Source organism: Odocoileus virginianus, chromosome 19, assembly GCF_023699985.2.
Source record: "Odocoileus virginianus isolate 20LAN1187 ecotype Illinois chromosome 19, Ovbor_1.2, whole genome shotgun sequence".
NCBI classification, from domain to species: Eukaryota; Metazoa; Chordata; class Mammalia; order Artiodactyla; family Cervidae; genus Odocoileus; species Odocoileus virginianus.
In genome coordinates this window covers 49,571,319-49,592,119 of record NC_069692.1, presented here as the reverse complement: position 1 = coordinate 49,592,119, position 20,801 = coordinate 49,571,319, and the positions used below count along the sequence as shown (strand labels likewise).

The following is a 20,801-nucleotide window of genomic DNA, read 5'->3' as shown; positions in this document are numbered from 1 at the left end:
CTGAACTGTTTTTAGAGGACTCTTTTAATTCTCAAACACTGTAACATTTAAAAAATGCCAGACTACCTCATATATGAATGCAATATTACTTAAGAAAAAAAGTCTCTAAAATGTACTCAGTATTGGTTAGAGATCAATATATGTGTGTTTTAGAAAAATCACTGCTTTAACATCTTTCTAGGAAGATTATCTCTACCTAGAAATAATGTTAAGTATAACACAATAAATTATAACTTTTTTGTTTCTAAATTGAAAAATTGTTCTCCAAAACTACTTGCAACAGGTGCATAACAAAGATAACATCAAGTGCCTTGTGGGGTATTTCTGTTATAGTGTCATCTATCTTAGTCAAAGTGCCCACCAAAACGTCACAAGTAACAAACAGCGTTGATTTTCTTCTCCCAAGCTGAGGTTTCCTAGTCCACAGTAAACGGACACTGCGGGATCAGTCTTTCACCACACATTCTACAACCAGCCCCACCCACATTTCAAATCTCATGTGAACTGATCATTCCTCTTTCTCCACTATTAAAGTTTTTAACGTATAAAACAATGATTTTCATTCACTTATATATGAATTAGTAGGATTAACATCTCCTTTATGAGTGGCAGTACCCAGAGCATGCTTAATTGTGAATCTGGCAGGAGCCCATCATTGTTTTTATTTCCTTTCTTAAGAAACCTACCCTGACATCCCAAAGTTAATGATCCTATCTCTACACAGCCTCTTCCAAGCATGCACAGGCAATCTGACATTTAGAGATTTGGTAGAGAACAAAGACAAAATATTGGGAGAGATAAATCCATAAATCTAAAGGGTATGTTTTGTACTGCAAAGTAACATTTCAAAGCATAAATCAACTAAAATGTTTTAGAAAAATATTTAACAATTCAAAGGAGATCACTTAAACCACTATAAATTAGACTGAAAAAGAAAAATATCAAATGGGATTCATATAAAAGTTATGGCCAAGTGTATCATTTAACTAAAGCTTACTGATCACACAAATTCATTCAGTTCGGCAATACAGGGGCATTTTAAAGCCCCTTTTACCAGTGCAACTTGATTTTGAAATTTGACCTGTTTTTCTGCTAAGGTTTCAATAATGTAAGAATCTAAGAAACAGAACTTATATTAGAGCTTCAAGATCAGAGCCCTCTCAAAAAATTACAAATCAACCCAACAGTAATTTTTCATTCTATTCTCACTTAGCAAAAAACGACAACACATTTCATGTATCAACCCTACTTGTGAAGTGTGTGTGGGGTGGGGGTGGGGCTGTGTACATTTCAAAGTTAAAAATCTGGACTAAAGCGTCTTTGCTGCTACCAAAGCAGACCGGGAAAATGAAGTCACATTTACTTATAACAGAAACATTTTACTATGGCTTTTTCATGTTTGCTTTCCCTCGATTCTGATTTTGGCTCGTCTCTCGATCTTGTCCTTTCCTCCCAGCTTTGGTCTCGGCCCGTCTTTCCCCTGCACCCTGGACTCTGCGCTTGGTCTCCTCCTTCTCTGACTGTCGGCCTGGCCTGTCTCTAACTCTCATCCTCCTCCAGTCCTTCAGATCATCTTCCCAGACAGCCCAGGCTCTGATGAAGAGCACCAGCTGTGCAGACACACCCAGCAAAAACACAGAGGGATAATTTCATCTCTGCCCCTTGACATATATTCATTTATCACCAACCTATCTCCAGTCAGATCCTTCCCTGTTCACCTAGCAAAACTTTCCCCACTTTCTTTAGCTTTGTGCCCAGTGGCCCACATGATTCTCAGCAAATGACTGAAATCACACCTCAAAGCAAGATGAGACAATCACAGAGAACTTCCTGCTCACCCTCACTAAGAAATTACTGAGTTCATATTGTTGCCTCCTTCCTTGCAATCTAGAGAAAGAAGGATCCTTCCTTCTACCTAAAGCATTCTCTGATGTTCTAACTACTATCTCCTCCAGAACAGAATGACATTGGCTCATCATTCATCCTTTCTCATATTTTTCTTCAACTTTTCCTGCTCCATGAATTCAACCCATCATCCCTAAAGTCTCTCCTCATTTAAAAAAAAAAAAAATTTCTCTCCTGATGCTGCACGCCTTCTCCAGTTTCCATCCAATCCCTCTCAAGCTCTATGAAGAATCTCTGGGAAGACTGTAAACTCAGTCACCGCTTTACACTCCCTTTTATTCAAGGCACGGAGTTTTCGCCTCCAGCAGCCACATCGCTCCTTCCTCTTTCCGCTCCCTCCCCATAGTTCTGTCACCCGCTTCCTCACACTCTGCCCTCTGAGTTCAGCCTGTAAACACCCAACTGCCCGTGAAATCTCCATCTCAAGTCAGCTAAGCAGTATCTATACTTTTTTCTTTAATCTTAGTATCTATTTTTACCTCAGCTTGGTGATACCAAAATTTACCATATTACTCAGAAACTGGAGGCCGTTCCGGAATATTCCACCTCCCCCGTCACTCTTCAGACCCGAGCAAGAACTTCTCTCAACTCTGCGTTCTTTTCACTCTTAGGACCGCCCTTTGCTCCAGGCTTTCGCCATCTCTCCTGGATTACTGTCAACTGCTCCTCCTGGCACCCTCTCCCAACTGGTTTCTATGCTCTGGTCTCAATTTCTCAAATCCATTCTCTCTCTTCTGTAATTTAAGTTATTGAAAACAAGCCAGACCACAGTTTCCACTTTCTTGTGTAAAACCATCCACTGGTTCTTTCCCAGACCTTTCTGATTTGAGTTCTAACTCGGCAACCCCATCCTCCTCTTTCCTCCAACCCCCTACATCTCCACAATTAAAAACTAAATAATAATAATTGTTTTAAACTGTCTGAACACAAAACTGTACGGTCTAAGGTAACTTTGTGCGCGCTGTGTTCCTCCGCCTGGAGCAGCCGTCCCTGGACTCTCCTCTCACCTCGAGAGGCGGCCCTGCCATCCCCGTCTGAAGCCTTTCTTTCTGACCAGCCCACAGCGACCTCCAGGCAGAGCTCATCCCTTCCTCACTGGGCCATCCCATGTTCTGTTCCTATTACTGTTACACCACAACATTCTAGAGCTGACTTCTGCTAAAACATTCCAAATTTATCTTTTTCATAATGGTAGCCCTGAATGACTTATCAAGAAATATATCTGACATACTACTTTACTCTGGAATAAAAGCATTTTGAAGGCAAAAGTAGAAAAAAGTTTTTGCATATCTTGAAAGAATAAATCTGGAATCCTTAATCAGGAAAGAATGCTATAATAGTAAAAGGAAAAAAAATCATCTTAGCAAACAGAAGACAGAAAAAAATGACCCTTTCAAAATTTACAGAGATGAAGACACAGGATCTCAGAGCTTTTGTCAGAATACACAGGAGATACTTACAAAGCCTGGCTCACAACTGCACATTCTTAAACGTCAGTGGCTGTCATCACTAACTTTATTATTATTTTATTAACTAAAGTGACCAGAGTTGGATGGGTGAAAAGCTGTTCTAGGTCATAGGTACTTTTGTTCTCAGTCCTAAAAATTACAGATTCTACCAAAAGTCTCTTGAATTTTTTAAAACAACAACAAAAAAGGCATTTAAGAATGATTTCTTATTACACCAGTAAGTGTGGGGTAAATAATAACCACCTTTTGTTCTTCAAGGGTAACTAATTTATAATGATCCTCTCCCTAATGGAAATTATTATATCACCAAGAAATTCTATTGAAGAGACCAATTTCTTCTTATTAACAAAGTTCCTTTGTCACCACATATGAAAACAAATGCACCAAATGCTTAAGACACCAAAATTCAAAACAAATCTTTTCTTACAGTTATAAATTCTAAGACAGGTGACACAAGCTGCTTTACCTTCAGGGGCATCTGCATCACATCTCTTCGGCACAGAAAGGGTTGAATTGCCTCTATGGTCATTGAAAGTCATATTGCTCTAAAAAATGAAGATGTAGTTAAAATGTAAATACTTATATATTAACATATATATTTTGATTAAAAAGTGATCACATTATGAACTTCATACTCTGTTTTCTATTAAACCACATCTGGCTAATATTCTAAAATGTAAATTTTATGTAAAATTGCAATTAGAATAAAAAGATTCATGGTAAATTTGACATTAAGGCTTTCCTGCAACAATGTTTAGGCCCTGTGTTAATCAATGGAGCTTCTGCCCAGAGAAAACAGCCCTTGGTTTTCCACTGTGGAACGAGAAGAGAATAGCGTTTATCCATGCAAAAGTGTGATCTCATTTCATCAATTCATAGAAGAATGTTTCATAACATGAACTAGAGAACTAGGTGCAAGGGCTAAGACAAGAAGATAATAAAAGGTATAAGAAATGAGAAGAATGACGGAGGTGATCTTTTAGCAATTTATTTCCCAAACTTGGGTCATCTGTGTCCCGCTACTGTGATGTGTGTCTTCTCTCTGATCCACTTACACTATTGATATTTCTAAATGAACTAACTACTAATTACATGTTAAAGAAAGAATGAAGGATAAAAAAGGAATGATCTGGGCAGAATGCATTAATAATGAAAGACTCCATTAAAGTAAGGCTTGAACTGGGCCCTAAAACACAGATTTGATTTGAACTATTAGAAAGCAGAGCAAGAGATATTTTAGGAAAAGGAAACTAAATAAAGGCCAAATTAGATATCGTCAAAATATTTTAAACTGTCAAAATATTCAAACTAGCTCTCCGGTTACAACTAGGAATCACAGGTGGCTTTTGAAAGATAAGACCAAGGAATCAGTGTATCAGGTAAGAGGATCCCCATCAGGATAAGAGAAAGCATAATTACCCACAAATAAAACATTTATAAAGTTTCTCCTAAGGCATTCATGGTACCAGAGCAGACATTTTTTGCTCTTTGCTCACCAAAACATTTTGGGGAGCCGTATTAATAAACTTACTTAAAATATCATTTCAAAGTAAATATTGTGAGTTCTAGTAAAGAGATGAGATAAAGCTCAGCAGTTTGGCAGCATGGGATCCATTTAAGGAACAACTATTATGAAATTCAGTGTTGTTTTTAAAAAGAATTTTTGTATGAAACAAATGTAAATATGCCCAACAATGGAATGTAAAACTAGTTTTAGCAGCATTAAATTTAATTTGATGAGCTAATATTTTATGCTAGCTTTCACAAATTAGAATTTGGTTTTAAAGATTACTATGTTTAAAATGTCAAAATAATGACTTTTTTTTAAAGTTTGTACTTACCTCTATTAAGTAGTTTTGGCTTCCGTACATAACATACTGGGGAGCAAGACTATAAATCATGTAGCTAGTGTGAAGGACAATAAGCAGAAGTATCATGCAGAGAAATAAGAGCGCCTGGGGCCTGGTTCTACCTCTTCTGATTTTATACAACTGGAAGGAAAAACACAGTGACAATATTTCAGCAATACGTTTTACGTGAAGGCACTGAATCTTGCTCATTTGATAGGATGAATGCAGTTCAATCCACCAATTCTTTTTTCCAAAATAAATACTAAGATTTCTTAATCTTTCCAGATAACTGTAAGAATAACAAAGACAATTCTTTCCCTGTAAAGCTTTTAGATTCAGATTCATGTTTATTTTAAAAACTCAAGACCTAGAGAAATATATTAGTATTTTCATGGTTTGTTTCAAAGAATCTTCTAAACTTATTATGTAACAGAATCTGTTAAAATTCAAAGAGCTAAGAATGGTGAACTATGTCTAATTCTATCTACAGGTTAAAAGAGTGAGTTTAAACTCTAAGTGTTAGTAATATATTTATAGTTTTCTATATATTATTGCACAAGGACACACATGTCATGTTTTAAATACTCATTTCTATGATATACTCATGATGTCCTCATATTGTATGTGTGTATATGTGTGTGTGCACGCATGCGCGCACATGTACCCACACACATGCTTAGTTGTGTCTGCCAGGCTCCTCAGTCCATGGGATTTCCCAGGCAAGAATACTGCAGTGGACTGCCATTTCCTCCTCCAGGGTATCTTCTTGACCCAGGGATCGAACCTGTGTCTCTTGTGTCTCCTGCATTGGTAGGCAGATTCTTTTATCAACTGCGCCATCTGGGAAATCCATCCTCATGTTATACTCAACTATAAAACTAGTTTATCATCTAGTTTATGGTAATTTATGATCATCTGACTATAGCTGTTTTCATGTGCATCTTGTATGGATGGATGGAAATTGAAATATGTGGGAGCAGATACAAGAAGCCTGGTGACAGGCCTCTCATTTCAAAGGCAGAGCACACTTTAGCAACTGAGACAGCACCTCCCTGTTTTATTACTCGATTGAATATAATAGTACAATATAGAACAATAGGACTCTAATTCTGGATGGGATATGATCACCTAAAAATGCACATTTCCTGGCCTCCCTATGCCCAGTAGTGGTTGGCAGTGATGAAACATCACCCATCAGAAAGAAAGCAGTCTGCGGGAGATTTCTGGGAAAGTCACGCCTTCTATCAGCCCTTCTCCTAGCTGCTGCTTCCTCACAGAACACAGGATAAATAGAGCTGAAGGAGCCATATCTCAACCATGAGGGAGAAGTCAAGAGGAATAAATACAGAGATATTAGATTTGATGTTTTTGAGTTACTGAAGCAATGCTAGATTTAAAAAATTTTCCACAGCAGGAAGTCTTTCATTAGTTCAAGCCACTAGTTAATTGCATTTTACACACAGCTGGAAGTATGAAGTGATATATCTCATTTTAATACCAAAATAAGAAGAAAATAACCCTTTCTCCAATGGCACAGGAATCTTTCACTCCCAGTGGCAGGGCCATCTTTCAAACTATAGTGTATCCAGTTATGCTGCAATGCAGTTGCGCTACAGCCAAACACAAGGAAAATAACAGAACTTCTAAACCACGGCTTCTCAGCCTCAGCACCACCGACATTTGGGCTGGATAAGTAAGTCTTTGTTGCGGGGCTGCCTGTGCAATACAGGACATTGACCTGATTCCCTGGTCTCCACCCAGCAGTGGACACCAGCAGTGCTTCCTAGTTGTGACAACTGAAAACATCTGCAGACCTTGCCAAATACACCAGGAGGGCAAAACTGCCCCATTTAAGAACTGCTGCTTGAGACAAAGGGGCTTCCCAGGTGACTCAGCAGTAAAGAATCCACCTGCCAGTGCAGGAGATGCAGGTTCGATCCTTGGGTCAGGAAGATCCCCTGAAAGAGGAAATGGCAGCCCACTCCAGTACTCATGCTGGGATAATCCCATGGAAGGAGGAGACTTGCGAGCTACAGTATATGAAGTTACAAAGAGCTGAACACAACTGAGCATGCACGCTCTGGACAAAGAGCGCTTTTATGTTAACATGAAGTGAAAAGGCTATGACTTCCACCATTTTGGTATCAAGATATTTATAACTTCTGTATTATAAACCTAACATAATTTGCAATAATGGAGGTTATATACAAAATGATAGAAAAAAATTAAAAACTATTATAACATATACTCACTCTAATCCAAAAGAACCATATGCCAATATTTCGAATCCCCGCCATTGAAGTAAAAATAAAGTACATAATAATAATTGTTATAAGAATATAATCAAGAGGGAACACCTGAAAAAAATAAAAGTAAACTTAATACACAAACAATAAGGGCTCCAGGAGTCATGCATTGAATACAATTAAGTGAAACTTCATTATGCATATTTGGCAATGTTTAAAATATCAAACCCTGATCAGGCTACTATGATAATACAAATAAATAAATAAATAACCTCTAAGAAGCAAACTACCAAACTACTACCAAATTGTTCAATATTATTATCCTAACAAAAACCCTATAATAAACTAAAAACTACATTTATATATGGAATAAAAGACTTTATTAAAAGGCAAAATCAGAAAATGCTTGAAAAAGTGCACCTTAAGTTTAAATGTATCCCCAATTAAAATAATACATAACTTAAAGATTCAGTAATACACCAATACAATAATTTTTAGAACAACATATCAACGTAGAAGTTATATATAAATAAAAAGCCAAATCAACAGACAGCCCAAGCATATATTGCCAACCATTAACAGGTTTGTCAACATAATAATTTGACAGTGTGTTTGCTAAAGTATAAAATGATTTTTTTTTTTTTACTTACAGTTTGTAGTAAAGGCAAAAGCATATTCAGTGGGTTACTCAGGTTAGCTCCAAAAATTATGAAACCAGAATCTATTCCAGCTGAATGAAGAGCTTTATCCAAGCTATAACAAAGTATATAGTGAATTTACATATTATACCATCACATTTTCAGTTAATTCAGAAAGAATAACATCACAACTTAAGCATGTACATTCAACTGAGTCCAAGAAAACCATGAATAACAAATCAAACATCACTTAAATATCTTACAGATATTGTTCAATTGATATAAACCAAAGAATACTGTCTATTATTGGGCCTTTTTAGTCATTCTTTGAGTTAATGCTGTAGAACAGTTCAAGTAAAATAGCTACTTAAGATGAATAGGCTACATTAATGGAATTCAGCATGGAAAATGTATAGTATCACAGGAAATGTGTAAGTGCTTTAGAAAATGTGTCTACTGTACTTACTTTGACAGGAAGAGAGAAATTACAAACAGCAATGCAACAAAGATGAAAAATATTCCCCAAATGATCTAAAAGCAAAAAAAAAAAAAAAAATCATTAAAATATACTTGTAAAAGTTGATATTAAAAGTACAAAACCATTATGCTCCATGAGTCGGTACCATGTGAAAATGATCTAAAAAATGACCTAAAAATACATTTTAGTCTATAATCCTAGGCATATGTCACTAAATTTTCATTATGAGACTATCTGAGAACAAATACACAGAAGAGAAAAAGCATTTAAAGTCTTCATTGGTAAATAAACAAATGAGACTCTTTGCTAGGTCAAATAAAAGTTCATGTTGACTTATATTCAAATACAAGAAGTTAACTGAAAACTATATTAAGACTAGTACACATAGACAGAAAACCAAAACCAAGAAACTCATCAAGTTATATTAACCTGTTGTTAAAGAACTTGTAACATTTTCTCACAGAAGTAATGAGATATACAGCTGACTCTTGGACAACCCTCTACATGTCAAAAACCTGTGTAGAGCTCATTGTCAGCCCTCTGCACACGCAGTTCCTCCATATCCACACAGTCCCCCAACTGTGGATGACAGAATGCCGTATCATGGGCTACAGAAAAGTGACCCTGTGTAAGTGGACCTGAGCAATTCAAACCACGTTGTTCATGGGTCAACAGCTTATATCTTATAAATAAATTATACCACAGCTTTAGAAAAATCTATATTGCTGGTAATATTTTTGAAATAGAGTATAACAGCACTGAGGAAAATGTCACTAACTCTGTGGAAAAATGTGCTAAGTACTGTAATCAATGGAATATACTTCCTCATACTCTACGCATGAACTTGACAGTGTGAATGGATATGTATGAGACATGAAGAATATGTATGAGCTGTATACAAGGAAAACAATGGAACTGTGTCCCTAAGGAATAAAATTGCAGAATAAAAATGATGAAATCTATGTTTGGGACTCTCAAGATTCCCTTGGACTGCAAGGAGATCCAACCAGTCCATCTTAAAGGAAATCAGTCCTGAATATTCACTGGAAGGACTGATGTTGGAGCTGAAACTCCAAAACTTTGGCCACGTGATAGGAAGAACCGACTCATTGGAAAAGACCCTGATGCTGGGAAAGATTGAAGGCGGGAGGAAAAGGGGACAACAGAGGATGAGATGGTTGGATGGCATCACCAACTCAATGGACATGAGTTTGAGTAAGCTCCGGGAGTTGGTGATAGACAGGGAGGCCTGGCGTGCTGCAGTCCGTCGGGTCACAAAGAGTTGGACACGACTGAGCGATTGAACTGAACTGAACTATTTTGGCTTTTCCTTTGCCTGGAATTGACAGAAATAGATGGAAAATATTATGAATGTTAGGGAGATTTTTCATCTTATTTCACATGATCATTGAAGAATATTTTAGAATTCTGATATGATAAAAGAAAAGTAGAATAACAACACATTATCCTACCCAGCATAGAAAGATAAATCTGGAAATAAATCTTAGGGTTGTGTTCTAGGGAATTCTTTGGTTCTGAAAGAGTACCTTTAGAGCTTACTGGAAGCAGCTTGGCAAGAGGACCAAAAAGGCTATAGCCATCATTCAAAATATGCTGCATATATCCATTTTACATACTGGGATTTCACATGAGCATTTATTCTAAAATGTTTCATTGTAAGTTTGAAGTGACTCCTTTATAGTAACAGAAGATTATTAGTAGCAGAAATAAAGGAGCATACACAATTTTTTCTACCAGGTTTGAGCACTGTATTTGATACCCAGGAGAACTGAAGCCAACATCCATACACTGAGGAAACATACTGTTTCTCAGCAGCCTGTTGATAGCAAATAGCTTGTAGCAGGAGGTAGTACTAGCACCAACTGCCAGCGAGCAGCAAAGCAACAGACAGAGAGCAGGAGAAATCAGCATGCCCTGCCTGGACGCCCACTGTGGAGAAGGGAAAGAGAAGAAAACCCTTCACTACATTCCCAAGCAATTGAGATGAATGAATCAGAGTTAAGACTGTTTAACCATAGCTACTTAACAAAACAAAGAAAAATATTGAAAAGATAAATGTTTTATAAAGACCAAGGAAACTATATATATTTAAATATAAGGACTTAAGTTAGTAGTACTTACAGGATCAAGTCAGTGGTGACCACCTTGGGATGACCTAAATGCTACATATTCCACACTAGCTATGATATCAATTTTGAAAAAACAATTAAGCCAGAGAGATGACACCAGTAAAAGTAACAGAGTAGGAATCTCTGAAAATCCTTTCCTCTTAAAAAGCAATTTAAAAACCGGCATAAATTGTCAGAATCAACTTTTTCAACACTGAAAATGAACCAGAAGCATTCAACAATCCAGGGGCATTTATTTAAGGAAAACAGCTGACTCTTGGTAATGGCACAGAACACTGGCATTCAGATTTGCTCCAGTACCAACCCTTCCTCTCTGTAAGCTGGGCAGCCACCTGAGAAAGCAGAAGTGGCTGGGGCACTTTTGGTCTCCTTCCCAGAGAATTGCCGTTACCTGACCTGCCTGGTAGGTACATGGAAGATCCCACTTGCAAGACTGTGTTTGGCCTGAAATGGAGCTCATAAAGTGCAAGAATTCCTTTTTCCCAGGAAGCACTGAACTTCATGGCCATAAGAGCTAGTCAATATCAGGCAAAAAATAAACTGACCAAAGATTAAAATGGAAACGTAAGGAATGAGATGTCCACAGGGGCTCTGAAAAGTTACTATATATTCCCGGGAATGAAGAAGGCCCTGTGCATGCTCAAAAGACAGGAGAGACCTAAGTGCTAACTCTGGTCGACCCTGAGGTTCTGTCTGCAAGAGCAAGAGTGTGGGCTAAGGTAGCGGTGTAAGTGCATCCCCTGAGTGCTGAAGTTACGTCTGCACTCACATACGGCCCCTCAGCAAGACTGGGAGACTTACGGATTCTAGGTGTTTAAGAAAATCTGTGTCAATAATTAACTAAACCAACCAGGCAGAGACTCCAGTAACTGCAACAACAAAGAAGACAACTTCACAGCATGCACAAGTCACTACACAAACAACGAAAGATGATAACAGCAGATCCGGGGAGAATCTAATCTCCAGAGCTGCTGCATTTTGCGACTTAAAATCGCCCAGGTTTTAACTAAAAACAATAAACAGAAGAGACATGCAAAGCAGCAAAAGAGTATGGCTAATACAGAGAAGGAAAAATAATCAATAGGCACTGTAGTTGAGGAAGTCCTTGAGGACGTTGAACTTACAAGACAAAAACTTTAAAGCCACTATTTTAAATATGTGTGGCTCAGATCATGAACTCCTTATTGCCAAATTCAGACTTACATTAAAGAAAGTAGGGAAAACCACTAGACCATTCAGGTATGACCTAAATCAAATCCCTAACGATTATACAGTGGAAGTGACAAATAGGTTTAAGGGACTAGATCTGATAGAGTGCCTGATGAACTGTGGATGGAGGTTCATGACATTGTACAGAGACAGGGAGCAAGACCATAGCTAAGAAAAAGAAATGCAAAAAGCAAAATGGCTGTCTGAAGAGGCCTTACACATAGCTGTGAAAAGAAGAGAAGCAAAAAGCAAAGGAGAAAAGGAAAGATATACCCATTTGAATGCAGAGTTCCAAAGAATATAAAGGAGAGATAAGAAAGCTTTCCTCAGTGATCAATGGAAAGAAACAGAGGAAAACAACAGAATGGGAAAGACTAGAGATCTCTTCAAGAAAATTAGAGATATCAAGGGAACATTTCATGCAAAGATGAGCTCAATAAAGGACAGAAATGGTACAGACCTAACAGAAGCAGAAGATATTAAGAAGAGGTGGCAAGAATACACAGAAGAACTGTACAAAAAAAAGATCTTCACGACCCAGATAATCATGATGCTATGATCACTCACCTAGAGCCAGACATCCTAGAATGTGAAGTCAAGTGGGCCTTAGGAAGCATCACCATGAACAAAGCTAGTGGAGGTGATGGAATTCCAGTTGAACTATGTCAAATGCTAAAAGATAATGCTGTGAAAAATACTGCACTCAATATGCCAGCAAATTCAGAAAACTCAGCAGTGGCCACGGGACTGGAAAAGGTCAATTTTCATCCAATCCCAAAGAAAGGCAATGCCAAAGAATGCTCAAACTACCGCACAATTGCACTCATCTCACGAACTAGTGGAGAAGGCAATGGCAACCCACTCCAGTACTCTTGCCTCAAAAATCGCATGGACAGAGGAACCTGGTAGGCTGCAGTCCATGGGGTCGCTAGGAGTCGGACACAACTGAGTGACTTCACTTTCACTTTTCACTTTCATGCATTGGAGAAGGAAATGGCAACCCACTCCAGTATTCTTGCCTGGAGAATTCTAGGGACGGTGGAGCTTGGTGGGCTGCCGTCTATGGGGTCGCACAGAGTCGGACACGACTGAAGCGACTTGCCAGCAGCACACATTAGTAAAGTAATGCTCAAAATTCGCCAAGCCAGGTTTCAACAATACATGAACCAAGAACTTCCAGACGTTCAAGCTGGTTTTCAAAAAGGTAGAGGAACCAGAGATCAAATTGCCAACATCCACTGGATCAGTGAAAAAGCAAGAGAGTTCCAGAAAAACATCTATTTCTGCTTTATTGACTATCCAAAGCCTTTGACTGTGTGGATCACAATAACTGTGGCAAATTCTGAAAGAGATGGGAATACCAGACCACCTGACCTGCCTCTTGAGAAATCTCTTTGCAGGTCAAGGAGCACCAGTTAGAACTGGACATGGAACAACAGACTGTTTCCAAATAGGAAAAGGAGTGCATCAAGCCTGTATATTGTCACCCTGCTTATTTAACTTATATGCAGAGTACAACATGAGAAACACTGGGCTGGATGAAGCACAAGCTGGAAACAAGATTGCCGGGAGAAATATCAGTAACCTCAGATATGCAGATGACACCACCCTTATGGCAGAAATTGAAGAGGAACTAAAAAGCCTCTTGATAAAAGTGAAAGAGGAGAGTGAAAAAGTTGGCTTAGAACTCAACATTCAGAAAACTAAAATCATGGCATCTGGTCCCATCACTTCATGGCAAATTAATGGGGAAACAATGGAAACAGTGGCAGACTTTATTTTGGGGGTCTCCAAAATCACTGCAGATGGTGACTGCAGCCATGAACTTAAAAGAAACTTACTCCCTGGAAGAAAAGTTATGAGCAACCTAGACAGCATATTAAAAAGCAGACATAAAAAAAGAAAAAAGCAGAGACATCACTAACAAAGGCCCATCTTCTCAAGGTTATGGTTTTTCCAGTAGTCATGTATGGATGTGAGAGTTGGACTATAAAGAAAGCTGAGAGCCAGAAAATTGATACTTTTGAACTGTAGTACTGGAGAAGACTCTTGAGAGTCCCTTGGACTGCAAGGAGATCCAACCAGTCCATCCTAAAGGAAATCAGTCCTGAATATTCATTAGAAGGACTGATGTTGAAGCTGAAACTCCAAAACTTTGGCCACCTGATGCGAAGAACTGACTCATTTGGAAAAGACCCTGATGATGGGAAAGATCGAAGGTAGGAGGAGAAGGGGACGACAGAGGATGAGATGGTTGGATGGCATCACCAACTCAATGGACATGAGTTTGAGTAAACTCTGGGAGTTGGTGATGGACAGGGAGGCCTGGCGTGCTGCAATTCATGGGGTCGCAAAGAGTCAGACACAACTTAGTGACTGAACTGAACTAGAAGAACTAAAGAAAAGCGTTTCTTAAGAACTAAAACAAATTGAAAACAATGTCTCACTGAATACAGAATATCAACAAAGAGACAGAATTTCTCAAGATGAAAAATGCAGTAATTGAAACAAATAGCTCATTAGAAAACAAAATGAAACGTTCAGCAGATTTGACTGGTCAGGAGAAAAGAACCATTGAACTTCAAGATGAATCAATTGAGATGATCAAGTCTGAGGAACAAGATAAAGCTCCTTGAGGGTAAGAGCTGAGACCTTCGCCTCTTTGCTGGCTGTCGGCTGGGAGCCTCTCAGTCCCCGAGGCTGTGTGCGTCCCTCTTCACATTCCCTCCATCTTCAGTCAGTAACAGCAGCTCAGTTCTGAGTGTCTCTTGCTCACACTTGACTACACCTTTCCGACTCTAGCCATGGAGCTTCTCTGTCTTTATGTATCCGACTGCACTGGGTCTTGGTGGCAGGACTCGGATCTTTGATCTTGGGTGGGGCATGTGAAACCTTCAGCTGTGGCATGTGGGAGCCAGCTCCCTGACTAGTTATCAAACCTGCGCCGCCTGCATTGGGAGCACAGAGTCTTAACCACTGGACCAGAGGGAAGTGCCATTCATATTTACTATTATGACTAACACATTTAGTTTAGAAAATATCTTGTTTGATAACAATGTATGTATTTCCTGCATTTCTTTCTCCAGCTAATATGAATTCCTTGCTCCTGGATTTTTAGTCCTTTTGTGTTAAGAAAGTTTATATTTTTGTTCGTGTACTTGAATTTTCAAGTGCTCCTAGCCCCCATGTTCTTATTCACGCCTTTACGAAACAATGTTTTGGTTCTTATGTGTTCAACTCCCACCTACTGCCTACACAGTAATCTATGAGAAATTCTATTTTCTTTCTCTCCCTTAATTATTCCTATTCCTTGGCTCATATGTTTGTGCTTCACTCTCTGCCGCAGCCCACACCTTCTCTTCACACAATACTAAATGTTCAATATGGTCCTTTTGCTGATGTTTACCTTAACACCTTTTAATAGGCCAGAACTTGGCAACTGGGGATTTCTCAACAAGAGCTCAGGGGTACAGAATCCCCTGAGTTCTTAAATGTTTAAAAACTGTTTTTCTAAAGGATATTTTGGCTAAATACAAATTCCTTGGTTCTGCCAACTAAAACTGGGCACTTGCCATCAGTCTCTGCAAGGACTAAGTCACAAACCACTGCAGCTGCCTACCTTTGACAACCCCTGAGAAGGCTTCGGGTGGAGATCAGGAGTGAGGCACTCTGTGACCCAGGAAAACAGGCAGAACAGGCCTTCAGGGAGTTAGGTATTTTCAGGAGACAATTGTATGAGCCTGATTCCTGCATCTCTTCATTCAGTTCAGTTCAGTCACTCAGTCGTGTCCGACTCTTTGCGACCCCATGAATCACAGCACGCCAGGCCTCCCTGTCCATAAACTCATGTCCATCGAGTCGGTGATGCCATCCAGCCATCTCATCCTCTGTTGTCCCCTTCTCCTCCTGCCCCCAATCCCTCCCAGCATCAGGGTCTTTTCCAACGAGTCATATCCAGCACTAAAATCATTAATGTTGACTTCTGCTCCTCATGACTAGCAATAACCTTCTGCCAACATGTGTGCCTGCCTGCATGCACCCCTTCACTAAAATCATAGATAACACTGACTTTTCCTCACCTCTTCTGAGCAGTTCCTCAGAGCTACCTGAGGAGCTGTCTCCGAGACTGGTCTTCATTTTGCCCCCAATAACACTTAGCTCACAACTCACATTGTGCGTTTTTTTTCAGTTGACAGTTCATACATTTTCATTGAAATTCTTTTTTTTAATGTTCTTCCATTCCTGCCTAGCTTTGTATGTTTCTTGAGAAGTCTAAGTCTAATAATGTTTCCCTCATGAGCTGATCATTTTGCTTGGGAATCTTGAGGATTTTCTTTATATTTGAAGTCAGTTTTAACAGGAAATTACACACAAATTTTTCTGGATACAAATTGGCTATTTCCTGTCTATTCATGAAATAGAGTATTCATGACATGTGGATTCATGTCTATTTATTTTAGGGTTTTTTTTTGGGTGAGGTATTATACCTTTAAATAGTCTGCTAATTTGTTTTGTTTTGCCACTGTATGGAAACCACTACACATATGTAGTTTTTCTTTCTCTTCCATTTCAATACTCGTTTCCTGATTCTTTTTACTTCATCGTATTTTTCTTCTCTTGGTTATCCTTCTGCCTTTCTTCAAACACTCCCTCTTACTAAATTTTGTTTGATCCTATTCTCTTTTGGACACACCATACATTTGTTTTCATTTCTAAAACTAAGTGTATTTTCCTCCCATTTTCCCCTGAGTTGAACTCTATTTCCATCTGATTTTTTTGCCATGTCTGTTTTCTTGCTTTTTAAATAGTGGCAAAATACAAACATAAAATTTACCATCTCAAACATTTTTAAGTGTGCAGTTTAGTTGTATTAAATTCACTCACACTGTTCTGCAACCTATCTCCAGAACTCTTTCCACTTTGCGAAACTGGAACCCTGTACCCATTAAACAACTCCCTAGACCTCCTGCCCCACAACCCTTGGAGAACCACCAGGGTTCTCCAGCTACCTCTTAAAAGTTGAATTATACAGTATTTGTCTTTTGGTGATTGGCTTATTTCACCTAAGATTGGGGGTTTAAGATCAATCATAGGCTCATCTCCAAATTTCCTCTTCTCTCTACCAGAATTTTCCCAGATTGTCTGTTTAACACAGAGTTTTGTAGTAAGAGCTAGAGAGAAAACTTGCTGGATTTGGGAGGTTTTTTATTGTTGCTTTTACTTATAAGTAGTTGATTCTCATTTGCAGATTCTGCATTTATAAACCTACTGCCCACTAAAACTTATTTATGGCCTTAAAATCAACACAGATGGCTCTCGGCGGTCCTTTGAAGACACGCTGTGCATGTGCGCTCAGTCTCTCAGCCGTGTCCAACTCTTTGTGCCCATGGACTGTAGCCCACCAGACTACTTCTGTCCATCGAAGTTTTCAGGCAAGAATGTTGGAATGAGTTGCCATTTCTTACTCCAGGGGATCTTCCTGACAGGGACTGAACCTGCATCTTCTGTGTTGGCAGGCAGATACTTTACCAGTGTGCTGCTTGGGAAGTCCTTGCAGATACATGCAAAGAGGTAATAAGTCCCTGATGCTCACATTCCCAGCTGAGGTTGAACCAGGCAATACTCTGCATTCTTGTCTCAGCTCTCTTACTATAAACAAGTATCCTGTAAGTGGACTATTTACTGCTTCATTCTTTGCATTTTTGTACTTTCTGTACTTTCTGGCAATTTTGTTGTTTAAAATAGCCCCCAAGCATATTGCTGAAGCACTGTCTAGTTCCTAAGACTAAGAATTTATTCAGTTCTCCTGGGTTTCTTCAGTGTATGCATGTTATCAAATTTTTGTATGAAATTCTCCTGTTAACCTGTGTCATGTCAATTTAATTCTTAGACCAGAGAGAAGAATCGAGAAGGATAGAAAAAAATTTCTTTCTCCCCCACAACAAAACATTGCTGAAAGAAATTTAATGAGACATAAACAAATGTAAAGTTGGCTCATACTTATGGTTTAATATGACTTAATACACTAAAAATGACAATACTACTGAAAATGTTCTACAGATACAATTCAATCCCTACCAAAATCACAATGACTTTTTTTTTTTTTTTTTGCAGAAACAGAAAAACCCATCCTAAAATTCATATGGAATTTCAAGGAACCCTGAATAGTCAAAACAATCTTGAAAAAGAACAACAAAGTTACAGGACTCATGCTTCCCTATTTCAAAATTTACTACAAAGCCACAGCAACCAAAACAGTATGGTACTGGCATAAAGACAGACATATAGCCAGTGGAAAAGACTCCAGAGATGAATGCTCACACATATGTTCAAATGATCTTTGACAAGGGGACCAAGGTCACTGAATGGGGAAAGAACAGTCTTTTAAAAGCATAATGCTGGGAAGAAGACAACCTCATGCAAAAAAATGAATCAGACTGTTACCCTTCACCATATACAAATACCTCAAAATAAATCAAAGATCTAAATGTAAGAGCTAAAACTATTAAACTGTAAGGAAAAAAATCTTCATGGCATTGGATATGGTAATTATTTTTTGGATATGACACAAGAACACAGGTAACAAAAGAAGAAAATGCATTGGACATCATCAAAATTAAAAATCTGTATATCAAAAGACACTATCAACAGAGTGAAAACACAAGCCAAGAATAGGAGAATATTTACAAATCATGTATCTGATAAGAAGTATTCAGAATATTAAAAATGAAACTTGAATAAGCATTTCTCCAAAGTAAACATACAGAGCCAACAGTCTAATGAGAAGATGCTCAATGTCAATAATCAAATGAAATGCAAATGAAAAGCATAATGAGATATCACTTCACAAGCATAAGGTTGGCTATTATCAAAACAAAGGAAAATAAGTGTTGACAATGATATGGATAAATTAGAACCCTTGTGTATTGCTCATGGGCATGTAAAATGGTATAGTCACTGGAAAATAGTAGGTTCTTCAAAAAGTTATACCAGAACTGATCAAGAGCTAGCAATTCCATTTCAATATATATACTCAAAAGAACTGAAAGCAGGGACTCAAACAGGTATCTGTACACCAATTACCTTGGAAGCACTATTTACAACAGCCAAAAGTTGGAAAAAACTCAATGTCCACCAACTGATGGATGGATATAACAAAATGATGGATGGAAAAACAAAATTAATATTATTCAACCTTAAAAAGGAGTAAAATTTCAATACATCAAAAACATGAATGAACTTTGAAGAAATTATGTGAAGTCAAATAAACCAGACATAAAAGGATATATAATTCACTTAAATAAGGTAACTACAATAGGAAATTCAGAGAGACAGGAAGCAGGATAGAGGTCATTAGGGGATGTGAGCAGGGCAGGTGAATCAGGAGGCAAGGAGTACAACCTTTAAAGGAAATCAGAGCGTTGGATACGACATAACCTGGTCAGACCCAACTAGGTCTGAGAGGGCAGAAAATTCGACTTCCAGTGGACTTTAAGCCTCATTATATGCTTATTGTAATACATCAGCTAAATGACACCCCACAAGTGCCATAACAACTCCATAAAAGGTCAACAACTGGGCGATGGCTCAATTCCCAGAAACCTCCGCACCTGCCAAGACAGTTAGAATAATCCTCCCACTCATTAACCTATGAAGTTACTCAGCCCATAAAAACCACCCACTCTAATTTCGGGGCCTCTCACCTTCTGAGATGCCCCACACTATCTGAGGAGTATATTTTTCCTGGCACCATTCTCACCTTTTAAGACAGATGGAATTCTGTCTGTGGAATGTGTATCTCTCTAAATAAATCCACTTCTTACCTATCACTTTGTCTCTCACTCAATTCTTTCTGCTATGAGACATCAAGGACCTAAGCTTCATTAAGTCCTGAGAGCAGGTGTATGATCTCAGTTAAAAGACAGTGGGTTCAAGCCCCAATCTGAGCTGTATGGTTTCAGGGGGATGGGGGTGGGGTGGAGGTGAGGAATGGAGAGTTACTGTTGAGTGTTCTGTTAGAGATGATGAAGGTTCTGGAAATGGGCAGTGGGGAGCGTTGCACAACACTGTGAATGTATGTGATGCCACATCGACAAATAGTTTAAATGGTGTATTATATGTTATATATGTTTTACCACAATAAAAAGTCTGACAAGATGAGTGATGTAACTATGGATATGAATTTATAACTTTCTATATGAATATAAGAGGTATAAATATAACAAGCGGTACATAAGGAGCTTTAGGTTATCCAGGCCAAATAGTTGTATACACTAGAAGAATGTGCATCTGTCAGAGGGCAAGTTTAATCAAGTGAATAATGTAGACTGTATGCTTAGAAATGTGCTCAGTACTACACATAAACACTATTTTAAGGATCCATTAACTTATTCTAATTAAATGCTTATTTCTATAAGACTCTTCAACTCAAAACTAATTTTCTTCCTTGAGTTCCATGGCTAATTTGTGTCTTTGTTATGGCAGGAACCAACACAACGTTGTAAAGCAATTTCCCCCAGATAAAAATAGATTAAAAAAAAAACTGGAAAAAATGAGGTACAAACAAAAAGAAAAATAAGTCCCTCTGCTGTTCACCTGAAACTATCACAACATTGTTAATCTGCTAAACCCCAATATAAAATAAAAAATTCAAAAGAAAAAAATGAATAATGAAGGAATCTGTAAATATCTACACCAAGATTTGTACACAAATGTTCACATCAGCATTAATCATAACAGCCTCAAACTGGAAACAACCTGAATCCCCATTAGCAGGTGAATGGATAAACAAGCTGTGATACAGACACAGCAGAATGGTACTCAGCAAGAAAACAGAATGAACCGCTGAAAAGAAAT

The 20,801-nt window shown here is 38.3% G+C and overlaps 1 protein-coding gene across 1 annotated transcript in view; it reads right to left on the bottom strand.

Moving 5' to 3' along the window:
- The window catches only part of LMBRD1 (LMBR1 domain containing 1), a 132,665-nt gene that overhangs the window by 22,927 nt on the left and 88,937 nt on the right, over positions 1–20,801 (bottom strand). The window contains exons 10-14 of the mRNA XM_020897090.2: positions 8,575–8,639; positions 8,121–8,223; positions 7,477–7,581; positions 5,216–5,365; positions 3,841–3,919 (exon numbers count right to left, since the gene is read on the bottom strand). Coding sequence (XP_020752749.2) covers positions 3,841–3,919; positions 5,216–5,365; positions 7,477–7,581; positions 8,121–8,223; positions 8,575–8,639 — 502 coding nt within the window. The remainder of the gene's footprint in view (positions 1–3,840; positions 3,920–5,215; positions 5,366–7,476; positions 7,582–8,120; positions 8,224–8,574; positions 8,640–20,801) is intronic.